The sequence below is a fragment of the Typha latifolia genome, chromosome 11 (genome assembly GCF_019914945.1).
Source record: "Typha latifolia isolate L0001 chromosome 11, TyphaL0001v2, whole genome shotgun sequence".
Lineage (NCBI taxonomy): Eukaryota > Viridiplantae > Streptophyta > Magnoliopsida > Poales > Typhaceae > Typha > Typha latifolia.
Window position 1 is genome coordinate 6,052,593 of NC_133096.1, and position 16,361 is coordinate 6,068,953.

Below are 16,361 nucleotides of genomic sequence, written 5' to 3' on the forward strand. Positions count from 1 at the left end.
ATTTTTGCCTTGTGGAGCTTCTTCGTCAGGACCTTTTGGCCTCCATTAGGTTACAAAGCAACTTGACATCATCAGGGTTAGAGGCAAGGTGCTCATTCTCATTATCGACTGAGGTTTTAGAGTCCACAACGACGTTGACAGCAGAGATTAGGGAGGAAGCTCAATCTAAGGTTGCAGTTAAATTTGGATTAAGGGCTTCGAAATCTTTGATCTCAATAGCTGATAAATCTGAGAGCCAAAGGACGAGCAAGGTGGCCACTACTGAGGAGGAAGAAAGGTGGAGATGTGGGGTTTGGGAGTGATATAGATGGTGAATGAAGGTGTAGATGGAGATAGGTAGGGTTGGGAGTAAGTGTTAGGTTATTAGTCGAACGGGTCGGGTTGAGATAAGGTCCAGTAGATAGATATAATTTACTAATTTAGTTATTTATATTATGCAGGTAAACAAATATCAGATATCGGTATTAAACAAATTTGTCTATACTCATATCTGGACTCGTATCTGGGGTTCTTTTCCTTTATAAGCGTTACTCATTTCCGATTCGTATCTAGGTCAGGTAGGGCTTTTGCACCCGTATTCGATCCATGTCCGGTTCGGGTAGAGTTTTTACACCCATATCTGATCCTAGTCGATAGCAGGTCTAACTCCGACCCGTTTTCACCCCTACTAGTGTTTTAGCCCAATCTTTGGTTGACCGCCCACGGGCTTTTCGCCACCGAAAGGAGGTATTCCACCCGCTCTCTTTCCCATTGTTCCCTTTCGATCTCCTACAAGAGAAGTTAATGGGAGGCGTGGTGTTACGGATCGCCTTCCTCTCGCTTCTCACCTTGTCTTCCCTTCTCCATGAAGCCGGAGCTCATCAGGTGCCCCCGTTCTTCCATTTTGCCCTCTCTTTTATTCGATTATTGTACTTCCCAAATCCATTCGAGAAGTTTGAGCTATTTAGATAGCAATATAATTCGGAAGAATCTAGGAGTTAGGGTTTGTTGTATCTCCTCAATTTTGGACCTCTGTGCGGTTTAGTGATCATGAAGAGATCCAATTGCATCTTTTCCACATTTTTAACTGAAGAATGTAGAAGGATTTGCGGCAGATAGGTGAAAGATTAATAATTTGGTAGGGGTTGGAATAATTAGTGGAAGAATCCTTGGAAGCTACCGAGTGAAATCTCTATGGTTCTATTATTTTTTCAGCCTCTCCCGGTGTATTTGATTGATCTCGCTATTCAAATGCCTCTGGTGCATCAGAACTTGAACATATTTCCTTTAGGACCAAAATCCAATGCATTTATGTAGGCATAAAGAGAGATTGAACTTGGTTTGATATAGGTATGAAAATATTCAATGACTTGTTTCACTTCTTTTTCCTTTCGGGGCTTTGGGGCACAAAGTTAACTTTGTGTCAAGATCTTCATTATCTTAGATGAGAATTGGCTCTTGGTAAAGGTTATACTGTCATTCTGTTAATTCAAAGAAAGCAGGAGCTTTTCTAATGGTGTATAGACTATAGAACAAACTTCATTTCTTTGATCTTAACAACCCTATGTTGGCGCTTATTGCGAAATACTGTAAAATAAGAACTTCAAGTTACTACTGCCAACTCCCATCTTCATTTCCCTAAATAAGCACCTGACCAAGTGAACATAAATCGTTTATCATGTTTGCGTTACAAGTCTCTAGTAGAGAAGACCGAGAATTGATATCACCTAGTCTTCGGAATTCAGATAAGTTGGAAAATTTTGTAACTGATATTCATAATCTTTCTCTTGATCCAAAATAAGACTCTAGCTTTTGGAAAGGAATCTTCCTGACATGTAGCAGGTGAGAATTTGGAGTGGTCAATTTCAAATGTGAAGAGGATAGTTTTCTGATTTTTCTCAGGAAACTCTTTATGGCTATCTAGTCACTCAGTGACAAATTACTTTCCTTTTGTACTGAGCTAATCAGCCACTATGTTCAATGTCTACATATATGCTGTAATATATATATCCTGGTATCTGTCCAGATTATGCTGAATACAAACAATTTGTTCCCTGTACTGATTTCTGCCCATATAGATGAATACTCACCTAAAATTAGCTCTGTATGTGACATAGTCATTAATTATTTCTTCTAACTTATTCTACTTTTTGATACTCCTTTAAAGATTTTCTTCTCATCATCTAATGCTGAATTTGTTTATGCTCTAGGAGCTTCAGGGAACTACTGGATCGAGGTAATATGCTGTGAGATGTGCCTCTGCTTGCATACCTCCTTGCTATTAAAGTTTAGGCAGTTTTTTTCCATTACATTACGGAAGTTATATCTCATGATTTGAGTGTCTTTATACCAGTTTAGATCATATTTCACGTTTTTCTTTTGGATCTTCTCATGGAGTGCATTCATTTGAGCCGGCTTAAACAATCTAAGGTTATATATTCCCTAGAATTCATGGTTCGTCGAATAGGCTGAACTCGATCCCTATCTAGGTCCGATCCAAACTCTCACTCTCTCTCTTTCACTCTTTCACTCTCTCTTCTCACTCTCTCTCTTTCTCTCTTTCTCTCTTTCACTCTTTCTTCTCACTCTCTCTCTTTCTCTCTTTCTCTCTTTTACTTTTTCTCTCTTTTTCTCTCATTAATATATAACCATTATTTCTCTTACGAAGAGATCTAGCTCCGGCGAACTCCGGCGATGCCGATCTAACTCTGACAAATTCCGACGAACTCTAGTATATAATTTTTTAATTTATTTCTTTATTTTCTCTCACTCACTCTCTTTTATATTTCTTCTTTTTTTTCTCAGTTTTCATTGCATTATAGTTTTTCTTTCTTTATTTTCTTATTTTTGGTAAAATTTTTTTCTAAATGTTTAAATATTTTTATACATTTTTAAATAATATTTAGAATTTTACGTAATTAAAAAGTCCAATCCGATTCAGGCGACCGGTACGGCCGATACATATCATTTTTTCTGAAGATTGGTCCCGATCCCAATTTTTTGAACCTTGCTAGAATCTATGTATAATTATGTCTAAATCTTGAATTGTTCTATTTTATGATGTATCAATAACTAATATCATAATATATCTTGCATATCTGTTTATTTTATGTTATTGCATTGAAAATATATTTAGCGCATAGCTTATGACTGCAGTTTTAGAACTCTTTTGCAAGAAGATGCACACAAGCACGAAATCCATTGTTCTAGAGAGCGGAGTCGAGCAGCATGGAAAATCATTGAGGAGGTAGAGCATGTTGCATTCCGGTCTTGGTACTATCATTAATTTCTTTTTGTTGATTGTCTCATACTAATATTTTTATAATGCGATGCAGTATCTAATGCCCTTTGTGGAAAAAGAGCAATATGAACTTTCAAGCAAGTGCAGGCTTCATCGAGACAATGATATGTTTCGTGAACAAGAGGAGCACAAGATTCATGTTGATATAAATGAATGGCGTTGTGGCTTTTGTAAGAAAAGCTTTCGTGCTGAGAAGTTCCTTGACCAGCATTTTGACAACCGACACCATAATCTCCTGAATGATGTATGTTTTGCTTAGAAACTGATGAACTAGTTTAACAAGTAGCTTACTGGAGCTGTTAGTTTGTCCCATCTGTATAGACGATTTTACTGCAGAAGGAAGGTTGGACTTTGTAGGACTCCTTGAACAACAATAGAAAAGATCGGCTGAATGATAAATCACCATTTACCATCTTCAATAAGAGAGTAAAATATACCTAATAGCTGGCTTAGTCCCCATGGGGCCCTGTCTATCCCTCAAACCAAACACAAAAAAGAAAAGTTGGTCTACTATTGGGTATAGTTTGCTCCCCCTTATTGTGATAGTAATTCAGCTGGGGACTAAACCAGCTACCCCTCATAATATAAGGAATTCCCTTTGGGCCCATGAGACTCCTCAATTATGTGAGGGTAGCAGACTTAGTCCCCAATCTTCTGATCAACATATTCATTTTCTGTTAGGTTTTCTATTATATGATTTCTTCTAATTTTCATCACAATTCATTGTTTATCATAACAAAAGAGCTTTGAACCTTTGATCATGTTTAAAGAAAATATTCTGTGTAGTAGAAATTTTTTTCACTAGGTTATCTTGTTGTCATTTGTTTATTTATCTTTAATCAACTACATTATATTGCTGAAAGTTCCTTCTATCTTTTCTCTTGATCAGGATCAACTTCTCTCTATATGACTTTCGTAATTTATACCTTTTTGCATCAAGCTTGTATAGCCATCTCGTGTCTGTAATATGCAAGAAAAACTAATGCCTTGTAGAAAAGCCAACATCCTAAAGTTTTAGGGTCCAAGATCACTCAAATGAAAGATAAACATGAAAGGCTCAGAGGCAAAAAAGATAAAAGGGGAAAATAGGAGGAAATATTACAAAGTTCTTTTTTCTAATTATTGTTGTTGAGGTAGCAACTTGTAGCCAACAGATTACAGTTTTTCTCCTTATGTTAGTTTGATCTATATGCTTAGAGAAAGAAAAAAAATGAAAAGAACAAAAACAAAAACAAAAACAAAAACAAAAACAAAACAATGGATGATTAAGTCAGATTTTCTGAAAGTGGTGCAACTTTTAGCCAACAGGTTTTGATGGACTTTATAATAGGAAAGTATTGAGTAATGTGCTAATGAAATATATTAGTTATGCAACCTAGAAAGTGGATGCAGTAAAGCACTGAAAAGTAAGTTGTAATTTTTGACACTTCCATCAAAACTGGATGGTCAATATTTTAATCAAGGAACTTAGAGTAACACCAACAGGATTTAATTTCTGCTGATGCCTCTTTGCTTGAGTGGCTGAATGCTATATTATTTACAAAGTTATTTTTTCCAACTATTGTTGTTGAGGTAGCAACTTATAGCCAACAGATAACAGTTTTTCTCCTTACGTTAGTTTGCTATATGCTTAGAGAAAGAAAAAAATGAAAAGAACAAAAACAAAAACAAAAAAAATGGATGATCAAGTCAGATTTTTTGAAAGTGATGCAACTTTTAGCCAACAGATTTTGATGCTCTTTATAATAGGAAAGTATTGAGTAATGTGCTAATGAAATTTATTAGTTGTGCAACCTAGATTGACAGAAGTGGATGCAGTAAAGCACTGAAAGTTAAGTTGTAATTTTTGACACTTCCATCAAAACTGGATGGTCAACATTCTATTCAAAGAACTTAGAGTAACACCAACAGGGTTTAAGTTCTGCTGATGCCTCTTTGACTTTGAGTGACTGAACGCTATATTATTTATTTGCCTAGTAACTCTCAGCTCTTGTGTAAATCAAATCATAATTTAATATGTATTATTCATTTTTAAATGAAAATCATCAAGGAATAAATGGACAGAATTACTGCACATTGTGCATATTGTGAATTAGACTATGCTCCTGTTATAAGAGTATCTAATCCTCTGCAAACTTTATCTTCTCCTATCTCCAATGTAACCACTCTCTCCGTCTCTATTAAGTACCTATGTCTCATAAGAAGGAATGTCTAGGTTTATTTTTACGTGACTAAATTAATAGCACTTTACTCTGTCATTATAGTTGACGATATCAGTTACATGCATAATGTCCCTCCTTTAATTGAACAGCTAAACTTCATGTATATGTATGTAACGTACAAAGTAAAAACTTGTGACAGGGAGCAGCAAAGTACTGGAAACCATGATTTGTTTAATTTAGATGTTTTACAATTTACACTTATACATCGAGTAATTAAAAGATTAAATATATGAAATGGTCCAATAGAATGTACATCAAGTTGTGTTCTTTGGAGGTAATGCCAATATTTTGTAAAGTTCTTATTCTTCTTTTTGTGAAGAAACGAAGTAACAAACAATATTCCATAAAGTTTAAGTTTCAGGCTCTTTGATGAATTCATATCTTGATGATAATGTGGTTTTCAATTTGATATTCAGCATCTTCTTCTTTTTTCAATATTTTGGTATTTTATAGTCTCCAGTTTTTAGTATTTTCCCCAATACTGTTTAGTGATCTAGATCAAATTTATCTAGTCTCTTACTAACTGGTATTCTCATCATTTGGCATTCATCTATGATACTTGTCTCAGTACTTTGCATGGCTTCAGTTTCTTCCCTGATTCTTGGATGTTGTTGAATATCAAAGTTCTCTATAGATTTTTTACATGCCATAATTCTATTCTTTAACCATTTTGATCATATTTTGTTGAGGTTAGAAGGTAGAATCCTTAAATTTTTGCATTAAACCCAGAGTGAAGGACGATGCTTGGCAGATTTATGTGGAGCCGTCCACTGTGATCAGATGATTGAGTCCAAGAAGACAAAGGCTAAATGCAATCCTGCAGCTGCTGCCAGGAACCGCCATCGTTGTGAGGTTTTCAGTTCTCACTCAATTAGTTATTCTCTGTTTCATGCATTATAATTTTGGCAAATACTATGACTATCCTGCAGAGTGGATACTTTGGGATATAATGTGATATAAAACAGAGTTTCTCCCATTAATATCCTGATGTATGGCTTACCTAAAATAGAGTTTTCTCCTTGTTGCAGAGCCTGGCAGATAGTTGCTTTCCCGTTAAACAGGGTCACTCAGCAAGCCGTCTTCATGGTACCGTTCTAGCTGTCTGAACATTGCAAAGTCTGCCTCTTGTAGACTGTCATGAGATGCCTCCTGATGTAATTCTATTTGCAGAATTTTTTTTGCGCCAATTCTGTGAAGCTCATACATGCAGTGGAGGACCTAAACCATTCTCTAGAGGGGGAAAGGTGAGCATTTGTATTTAAATTCATCTTTTTTTTTTCCTTTTTTTCCCCCTTCTCTGAGCTTGATCTGTACAAATATTCTGTTAGCCATTGGAAGGACCTGGTCCTGCACATCAAATAAGCTCTGTATTGCAAATGCTTAAATGCACTCCTGTACAAAACAGCCTCCTTGGCTGCCTAGGAAGTAGGGACCTGAATTAGGTAGCGCGCTACTAGAGCTTGCACAGGCATCTTCTTTCATTTTGTATCAGGTTTTAATCCGTGGGTTGACATTGAAATTCAAATTGACTGTAGTTGCAAAATGCCAGGACACCATTGGCTTAATATGTTATTAATATATATATTTTTTTCAGTTCTACATCAGTATACATTTTTGTTTATTAATAATTGCCTGGTGCCGCCCTGATCTATTTATCTTTTAGCCATATTAACTATCTATCCGCCTAGGCATCCATAAGCTATAGGTTAGGCGGTCTCTGGTTTGCTCTTTTTGCCTTGTTTTAAAACTTAAATGATGAATTCATGAGCCAAGAGTCAACAAGATACATTAATGAGATTCTTTGGCCATATGCTACATGTTACAACTTTTCCTTGATGCTATTTTTCTATAAGCCCAACAGGTTTGTACTTGTACTCAGAATTTTATTCTCTAATAACTGAATGTCAATTAGAAAATATGAAATGAGATAGTAGTTGCTCATCTCTTACTGAATTTTTATCCGTGCAGAAACAATCGAGCACATTTTACCTCGCTATTTGCATCTTAACGGTGCTCCTGTTGCCTGTGTTCTATCTTTTGGTTTACTTGCACCAAAGGTATGTAACTTGCGATGATTAATAAGATAATGTTCTGAATTATACTCTGATATTATTTTGTTTTGAAGGGAAATGAGAAAGGGAATCCAAGACCTGAAACGCATTCCAAAAGCTGGTCGCAAGACAAAGCCCTCTTAGTTGGTAAGATCTCTCATTGGGTACTACAAATTTAAGGAATACTCTCCGTAAACTTCTAGCTCTCCTATGCTCATAATGTGTAGGTAATCTTACAAGCAAGTACTTAAGCACTAGGGGATTCTTGTGTCAAACCAGCAAGGAATGTGGTGCGGATGGCATAGGGATTGTCAGTTAGCTATTGGCATGATAAATGCTGACCACATAGTTGTCCTTACGCCATATAATGTGTGTTGTGTCTGCACTGGGTTGCATGGGTTTGATACAAGACAACACAGGTCACCACAGGGAAGTAATAAGGTACTTTCCTACATCAGTGTCAATAAGGCACTGACATGATACATGATAACCTGAGCTAAAACAGCATCCCAACATGACAATCCATATTTCAAGGTGTTCTTGCAATACGCTATTGGGTTTTTACCAAAATGGAATAAATTTTTGACTCAGCCTAACTGACCGAGAATATTCTGAATTTTGCTAGCATGTGCTTCCATCATACAGTTTAAGAACTCTCATCTGATCCTAATTTGGAAGATTGGGTTTCCAAGAAAAAATGGTCAGAGATGTGCATCTAAGTATGCTTGTTGATATGCATTAGTATGATCCAGATTATACTCCTTGAATATATTTGGGAAATGGTTAGGACTTCCTACATGGTGAAACTTATACTTGCATCAGATATGTTGACGCTGATAACTCCGGTCAAATGGGTAGACTGGTATTGGACAAGTCATCAGATATGCGGTTATGCTCTACCAAGGTTGTACTGGGAATTTGGGATTTCGACAAGGCCTTAGTGCTGCACTAACTTTAAAAGGGAACCTCAGCTTCTTGTGGCACTGTGGGTTCCAAGATAAATACTGAGTGCATTCCATTGCAGTGTTGCAATTTATCACTACAGTGGATACTAAGTTACTAAATACCAAAGACAAAATGTTCCACTACTTGCATGTTCTTTTCTTAAACTTTATGACAATGAAATGGAAGAGAAAGAGAGAGGGAGAGACATAATGAACTAGTTACATGCCTTTCAAATGGAAGTAGAACTTTGTTAAAGGTAACAAGAAGAAACTAAGGACTACTCCACGTGGTTCATGAAAGGTCAATTACAACCTGAGGTTGGCCGACAGGCTTAGTTGCTGCTCAATAGGTAGTCTTTTGTACTACTTGTCAGCTGTGAAGTAAGCGATGGACTCACCAAACAGCTGTGAAGTAAGCAATGGACTCACCAAATGATCTTCATTAGTGTAAGATGGACTGTGTTTCTATTTTTTATAAGTTCTATTTTGCCCATTTACTGTCTGATGGGTTGTTTAGCAGACTCATCTCATCTAGATTTACTCTATTCATATCTTGCTCATGTCACATTTATAGTCTAAGTGATTTATAGGGTGACTGCAGGGTAAATGATTCCCAACAAGTAATTAATATCAGATGCATAAGCTTGCTCAGTTTTTGACACTTTTTTTAAATTGTAAACACAGCCTAGTTATCTTTGTGACTCCTCATAGTGGTAAGCCAATATTTGGTTTGCTGAATGCTGACAACTGATCGTTACTGGGTCAGGCCTCCATACCTTGTCAATAACTCGATGGCATGAGTCATTTCTTTTATAAAGAATGTAGTTATTACTTTGATCATGCTTAAAAAATTCACATATTTAGATTTCAACTGGGTGGGTTATAAGATCTCCTGAATCAATTGTTGCCCCCATATTCAGGCACATCTTTCCAGTAATTTATGGCGGCTGCCCAGAGGTCTACTCTTGGACCACTCACTTGTGTTTTCGAGGTTTACTTATAATACTTGTTTGAGATCTCTTGTTTACTGTTCCAGGTTGATCTTTATCAATCTTGTCATATGCCTTCCAACTTGGCAGGTTTACTTAAAATTCCCTTTTTCCAGGCAACAGCTTAAACATATAGCTGGATGCTGTGTGAATTTTTCATGCATCAGTCAAGGACAGGATTTGTGGATAAAGCAAGATTCGTTTCCTAAGCAAAGCAGGGTTAGTTGGTCTTCTATGTCGATCTCCATCTGAGCTTTGCTCTCTGTCCTATTCCTCTTACCTGCAGACTTGTCCTTTTGGAAATGGCTGCATGTAATGAAACCACAGAAAGTTTACATTTTGACAAGCGCTCGAGTTAATAGCCATTTTGCCACTTTGTTTTGGCTAACTGCTGATTGTTAAATTTTTCGCTTGCAAAGCTTTAGTAGGGAAATCGATGAATGTAGTAGATTTTGTTACTTCATGGTCTTTGTAACTTCCAGTGTCTTCATTGTTGTAAGAGAATTTTCAGCATCAGAAAATTCCTCGCTCCTATTTTGTCCTAATTTTGCTCGACCAAGACCTTGCATTGCTGCGAGTATCGAACCGCTTAACCTTCCCCCCTCTTTTTCTTTTTATTATTGTGTACAAAATTGTAGTAGGCGAGCCTCCTTTTATCAGTTTCTTCCAAGACCACCTGGATGAATGCTTTTCTTTTTATTTCTTTTCTTTTCTTTTCTTCTTGTGAGAAAAATTAGGTGTTCTTCTTTTCCCCCTGTGCCACTGTTTGTCTTTTCTAATTCTTAGTTTTGCTCCATGTGACTGCAAAAGTAGAACATCCTTTTATTGTATCAAGTGATCAATGCCTCCAGTCTTTTTAACTAATCGTGAACATAGCCTTATTAGTGTTCCAGACTTACTCTTTCTAATTATATTTTTTCTGTACCTCCAGTCTTAACTATTCGAGAACATACCAGCTTCTGTATAATTTGAGGCAGCGGATTGATTGTGCACTTTCATAGGCTGGAATTGAGATTGATTTTTTATTTTCTATATTTTGTGAGAGGAAAGTAGAAACTTTTATCATATCCCCCATTGAATCATTTGAGAGGCTAGGGTTTGAACTTTGGGTTGTCATACAACACGATCTCCTAAAACGTGCAAGTAAAGAACTGAATATGACAGCCTAAAAGTAGTCTATTAATGCAAAATATGGTGAATACACAAACTGATTTCTAGCATATTTTCCATATATTTTGCATTTCATCCAGAGGTAAAGTGCCTAGAAATTAGAGGTTGTCAAAACCCAATCCGTGTTTAGCAACTTAACAACTTCAAATTGATGAAGTTTATTTATACATACATTGTTTAAAAAAGAAAAAAAAGCAAAAGAAATAGTAGGGTGGCACTGAAAACACTCACCAGAAGAGAACTCGAACAATTCTTGGTTGTTTCACACTGGTCTTTTAAATAGAGCGTTTAGTAGCAAAAACATATAAAACAATAACAGATATATTAAATAGAGCGTTTATATAGGATGGTTATCAAAGATAGATCCACATGAAAAGAGAACAATAATAATCTCAACCATGCATCTAAAAGTAGAACAAACACATTGAAGCTTCTACTTCATGAGAACTCAAGCAGATATATTTGTACCTCTTTCCCCGATGACTGAAGATCTCGCAAGTTGATTTTTTTATGAAATAGTGTTGAAATTTCAACAGCTTGATAGTCACACGGAATTTGATGTTATAGATCATTGTGCACTTTTCATTGGGATCTCCTGGAATTTCTTCACTACTATTGAGAAATAGGCAACAGTCAGATTTGAGGCCACTGATACATTATTTTGCACGCCAGAAGCACAAAATTCTGCACTCTATAGGTCAATTAGATGATCTTAAGAACTAGGAAGTTGAATGCAGAATGCAACTCAATGAACGTAACAGTCTAATACTTCAAGAAGTATCTAAATGGAAAATAAACCATAAGGGATGACTTAGTCATTAAATGCAAATAGTTATTGCTCCATCTGAAACTCAAAATGCAGGACTTGCCAAATACTGTTAGTATTGCATATGTAAGAGATTCACCTTTCAATATCAAGGAATCAAAGAAAAGAAGTTTCTCTTTTCATTAAAGGAAAAAAAAAATATTTGAAGTAGTTTGTTCCAAGTTCCAACCAATGGATGAATTAGAATTTCTCCAACCAAACATTGGCCCCTTGCATGGTTCATGCGATTTATGATAAGGAACATCTATGAATCCTATTTATATGATTATTTGTTTAGATCTGATAAATGTCTCCTATTTCAGGTTATGTTTTTCTCTTCTTTTATATATATTACTGATCTATGTCGGAGGGGATATCAGAACTCAGAATGTTATTGACCAAGAATGTTGTGAATGGGATGGTTGACTTTTTGCAGGATGTCTTGTGGCAGTAAACCTATGACTCACCATATTACATGCTGAATGGCAGAAATTATTTGCTGAATGCACACTAGCTCTTCGTAATAAACAAGCAAGTTTTGCCACAGAACTCTAACAGCTTGATGTAAAGGTGAATCAAGATGCTTAGCTAGTCCCCTCTACCAGTGCCAATAAGGCACTAGTAGGGCACTTGCCAAACTAGCATGAGCCAGCATCCTCAGACAGGCTATCACTGAGAAGCCTTGTATCATGCAACATGTTGACCATGTTAAAGTTTGTATTATATCCAGTGGAGATATAAAACCACAAAAATTCAAATGGATATTCAAAAAGAAATGTGGTTTCATATCCATTGTGATGCATCATGAAGGCAAGGAAAGTTCAAACAGAAAAATGAACTTTGGTAAACAATAAAATTCAAGTTATTCCTCAAAGGATATTCAGGTAAAGTAGGGATGAAGTTCAAAGAAATTGCAACAAAAATAAAAAGAGAGGAAAATTGTATACTAGGTCATGTTGGACCTTGAGTAACATGCTTATCTTGAGTAATAGCTAAGCTGAGGTTATAGAGCTGTAATACTGATAATGCCACCTTACATGGGATTTATCTAGCCTAACCTAGTAATCTACATTTTTCATGTTATGTGACCTTCCAACCACTGCTAGAGTAAACCGGTCAGTTATATGACATCAATGGAGTCCATGTGACATGCCAGCAACAAATTTGACTACTTAACTGAAATATACTAAAATTCAAGATTGGGTCACTACTTATCCATTTATTTGCTTTAGAAAATATAATATATGTTGAAAAAAAGGAAATCAGGACTTAAATTATGATAAAAGAAAATTTACATTGTAATATAAGAAACACAAAACACCTTTCATCAATCTATCATCTGAGCATGCAAGTCATAAAAATTGAACCTTCTATTCCATAATTTATATTATATAGGATACATGGCAAGGAGGAACATAAGAGCTTGATAAACCATTGATCTTGTGAAGACTTGCTGTGATGATACTAAGAATTACTTTTGAATGACAGATGTCATGGTAATAGAAATCAACAAGGAAAAGATTAAAACAGCTTATCAAAGGAAACATCAATCAAAAAGGTACATATCAAATATTACTTGGACCAACAGAGATGCATATAGCATTAAATACCATCTTGTACCGTATGTAGTGACAATAATTCACAGAAGTTCACTTATAAAAGAGTAGTAATTAAGACTTAAGATTCTATTGTAATGGTATGTCACCTGCAACGTTTACTCTACTATGCACACTCTAATCAATTCCAAGAAATGTTATTTCTTTAGAAAGTACAATCCATCTCTCATTTCTAGCTTTTCTTCTGATATTAGACCAGAGAGAAAGCTCTGCAGTTGCTGGAGTGACTTGTCATATGATGGCTCAGCTATGCAAAACATCTGAAAAAGATAGTCATAATAAAGATGGGAATGCTTGAAAGAAATAATTTGCTATAAATGATGAAATGTAACAATTATGCCATCTTACTGTTTACCTTCAAAGTGTTGTGTATTCTATCCAGTGTCATACTGCCAAAATTGGTGAGCATCCCTACGATGAATTTCTAAAACAAAGAAAATGTTGCTCAGAAGAATAAACAAATCCGTAAGATCACTTGCAGCACAATGGAGTGATTGGCCATTGCTAGGTTCTATACAAATTTCTATTAATTTGCAACATGAAAAATGCACATGTTTATTTCCCTGATTATATGACAATATGACGACCATGAAATGTTCAATGAGTGGCCATGTAAGATCAGTATAGTCCATCCAAGAATTAAATCTCCCCAATTTGTTTCAGGGATTTTACAAGGCAAATACAAGTACAAATAAGTATATTTTTCACATTGATATATGCATAAATTTCGAGACTTCTCTCTCATATCATAATATAAAAGGCCCATCAGCAATGCCATTCAAGCACTTGTTCACTCCTCCAGAAAGAAATGCACAGTTTTTTCTTTGCATGTCAAAAGTAAATGTGGGATGTCCCTATCTATTGAACATGGTCAAAGTAAAGAATTCCTTTGGAACCAAGCTGGATTCTAGCGGTTGCCATCCAAAACAATTAAAGGTTCAAAGGCAATAACTTAGCAAAATTTTTACCTAATTTCTGAAATTAGATGGCTAGAGTTTATCTGGAAGTAACACTTTAAAACTATGTAAAACACGGAATGGTTTATCTTTCCTCCAGGGCAACTAAATCCACTTTTTCTAGATACATATGAGAAAACATATATGATGCATATTGATTAGACATCAAATCACAACAGGTTGTGGGTAATCCTGGCTTTAACAAGCACTTGCTACATTTCCAAACTCAAGCCCCATATAACAATCAGATTGTTGGTCATAGATCTAAGATTTTCAAAGCTCCTCTTGGGGTAAATAATATATTGCAAAAGATGTGAGCATGGATTTGATAAATTGACAAAATTCATTTGAGTCTAACAGAGCCCAGACCTCATAAACAGTCATTTCCTTCCGTAGCTGCTCTTCAACAGAGGCAACAGATCTCTCGCCTTCCTCATCCATCATTAGTAGTCCTTCACAGTTCTCGTTGGAGATACTACTTTTATTAGAATCACTCAAGTTATCAATAAGAGTAAATACATGATCATCAGCTTCTGCTCCTCCAGATTCTGTCAGGATTCCCTAAGAATACCATATGAAAAGGGTACATCAACAGTTAGTACCTTTCAACAGAGTCAATTGATCCATGAAGAAAGATGGTCAGGATGGTAGAATAAGCCATAACATTTAAACATACCGTTACAACTCCTACAAGATTGAATATGACTATGATGAAAATAAATGCCTTCTAGAATCTACAATCTATGTCGAAAAGATGTCTAGCAAAGTCATTCAAAATAACCTCCAGTCAGGAGAAATAATAACAGAATCATCTTATAACTTAATTGGCATCAAATCAAATATCTATAGCAATTATAATTTAGAGCAACAATTATTGGAACATCTGCATCTACTTAAAAGAGACAAATTCAGTACAATAAGTTTCTGTATCTCAACACATAATATTAATTGATAATAGTTCAATAATTAAAACTAAAAAAATTTGCAAATAACACTCTACATTTTAATGAAATTACAGTTTATACCCTACATTTTCACAATTTGTAAATTGAGCACTATGATTTAGCGAATATGTGTAGAAAATACCTTGAATTAGATTTGAATTAACACTGTTTGAATAGATGAGAATATTTCATCAAATTTAATTATTATTTTTTAAAATGACTAAAATACCCTTAGTTTGGGTTGCATTTGGTTGAGTTGAGTTAAGTATAACTTAGTTGAGAGTATTTTCACAATATTTCTAATATAGTTAACTTAACCTAGGAGTTCGGTTAAATTTAGCAAACAGAGCTAACAACATAGTGTTTTTTATACATATTAGTTAAATCATAGGATTCAATTTGTAAATAATGAAAATATAGAGTATAAACCGCAATTTCGTAATAAAGCAGAGTGTCATATGCAAATTTCTCTAAAAAAATTAATATCTAGTTAAACGTATAATGACGAGGAGGATCAGAAACTTTATTTGTCGGTATAAAAATAATACGAGATTGAAACCCATCTGTGTAACAATCCAAAATTTCAAGAAACAATAAATAAGTAGAGATAATTATTTAGATAATGAGGGATTTAGTCTTATCCTTTAGGATTTGGATTAAATTTAATTAATATTAATTTTTTATTAGGTATATTTGTAATAAGATAGATTAGAATCCTTATCCTAGTAGGACTCTTATGTAGGTGACATTGCTTTCTTGAATATATCTCATGAACCTGGTCGCTTTCCTTGGTTACAGTCAACAAGATGGAAAAAACATCCTTGTCTATGAGTTTATGCATAATGGAACTTTAAAAGAGCACCTACATGGTGAGTTTTACCCAGATCATAGTTAATGTATAACATTACATATTTATAAGGATGCATTGGAATTGCTCTTTCCTCCCCACCTAGATTCTTTCCAGGTTAAGGAACATTCAGGATTGCTCCTTGGTTGTATGATCTAAATCTGTTACTACAATCAAAAGACTTTTTAGTTACTATTGACTTGCCTTAATAGGTTCTATTTCTTGCATGAAATTGCGCTTGTCAGAAATTACCAACTTGTACATAGGGAGTCTGCTTTTTCAATCTTTCCAAGTTGAGCCTTCTCACCATTAAGTTGTTCTCTGTAGCTGAGACCCAATATGATGATAATTTGACCAGATGATTAATGATATCGATGATGACATCAAAAATATTTATCTGGACTTTCACAGGACCTTCTGCACATGGGAGAATTGTCAGTTGGATCAAGCACCTTGAGATTGCAGAAGATGCAGCTAAATGTTAGGTCTCTAGTTAGCAACACCATTTTCCTTCACTACATTTTTACGTGTATAAAT

At 35.2% G+C, this 16,361-nt stretch overlaps 2 protein-coding genes across 13 annotated transcripts in view; one reads left to right on the plus strand and one right to left on the minus strand.

Annotated features, from left to right (window-relative positions):
* The first annotated feature begins 666 nt into the window (after positions 1–666).
* On the plus strand, positions 667–12,263 carry LOC140797520 (uncharacterized). Of its 12 annotated transcripts, none has more exons than XR_012110672.1 (11): positions 667–864; positions 2,190–2,215; positions 3,136–3,226; positions 3,315–3,524; positions 6,232–6,354; positions 6,531–6,588; positions 6,673–6,746; positions 7,471–7,559; positions 7,628–7,700; positions 9,418–9,488; positions 9,603–10,031. XR_012110672.1 is itself a non-coding variant. In XM_073151005.1 (11 exons), exons 1-9 carry the CDS (start codon positions 784–786, stop codon positions 7,695–7,697), a joined length of 822 nt encoding a protein of 273 aa, XP_073007106.1. In that variant the 5' UTR covers positions 704–783; the 3' UTR covers positions 7,698–7,700; positions 9,418–9,454; positions 9,534–10,031. The 12 variants fall into 12 exon arrangements, 7 of the variants coding, with proteins under 7 accessions (XP_073007106.1, XP_073007109.1, XP_073007108.1 ...); XR_012110673.1 differs by having other exon boundaries at positions 704–864; positions 9,577–10,031; XR_012110674.1 differs by having other exon boundaries at positions 704–864; positions 3,142–3,226.
* A 774-nt stretch (positions 12,264–13,037) lies between these two features.
* Positions 13,038–16,361, minus strand: part of LOC140797214 (anaphase-promoting complex subunit 2) — a 35,539-nt gene continuing 32,215 nt past the window's right edge. Inside the window, exons 14-16 of the mRNA XM_073150496.1 lie at positions 14,403–14,594; positions 13,433–13,501; positions 13,038–13,337 (exon numbers count right to left, since the gene is read on the minus strand). Coding sequence (XP_073006597.1) covers positions 13,215–13,337; positions 13,433–13,501; positions 14,403–14,594 — 384 coding nt within the window. The 3' untranslated portion in view covers positions 13,038–13,214. The remainder of the gene's footprint in view (positions 13,338–13,432; positions 13,502–14,402; positions 14,595–16,361) is intronic.

Excerpts from the sequence above, each read along its gene's own strand:
- LOC140797520 (XM_073151010.1), top strand. The coding sequence starts at position 784 with ATGGGAGGCGTGGTGTTACGGATCGCCTTCCTCTCGCTTCTCACCTTG. Across the intron at positions 865-2,189 it reads ATGAAGCCGGAGCTCATCAG|GAGCTTCAGGGAACTACTGG; the intron begins GTGCCCCCGTTC and ends TTTATGCTCTAG. Across the intron at positions 3,227-3,314 it reads CATGGAAAATCATTGAGGAG|TATCTAATGCCCTTTGTGGA; the intron begins GTAGAGCATGTT and ends AATGCGATGCAG.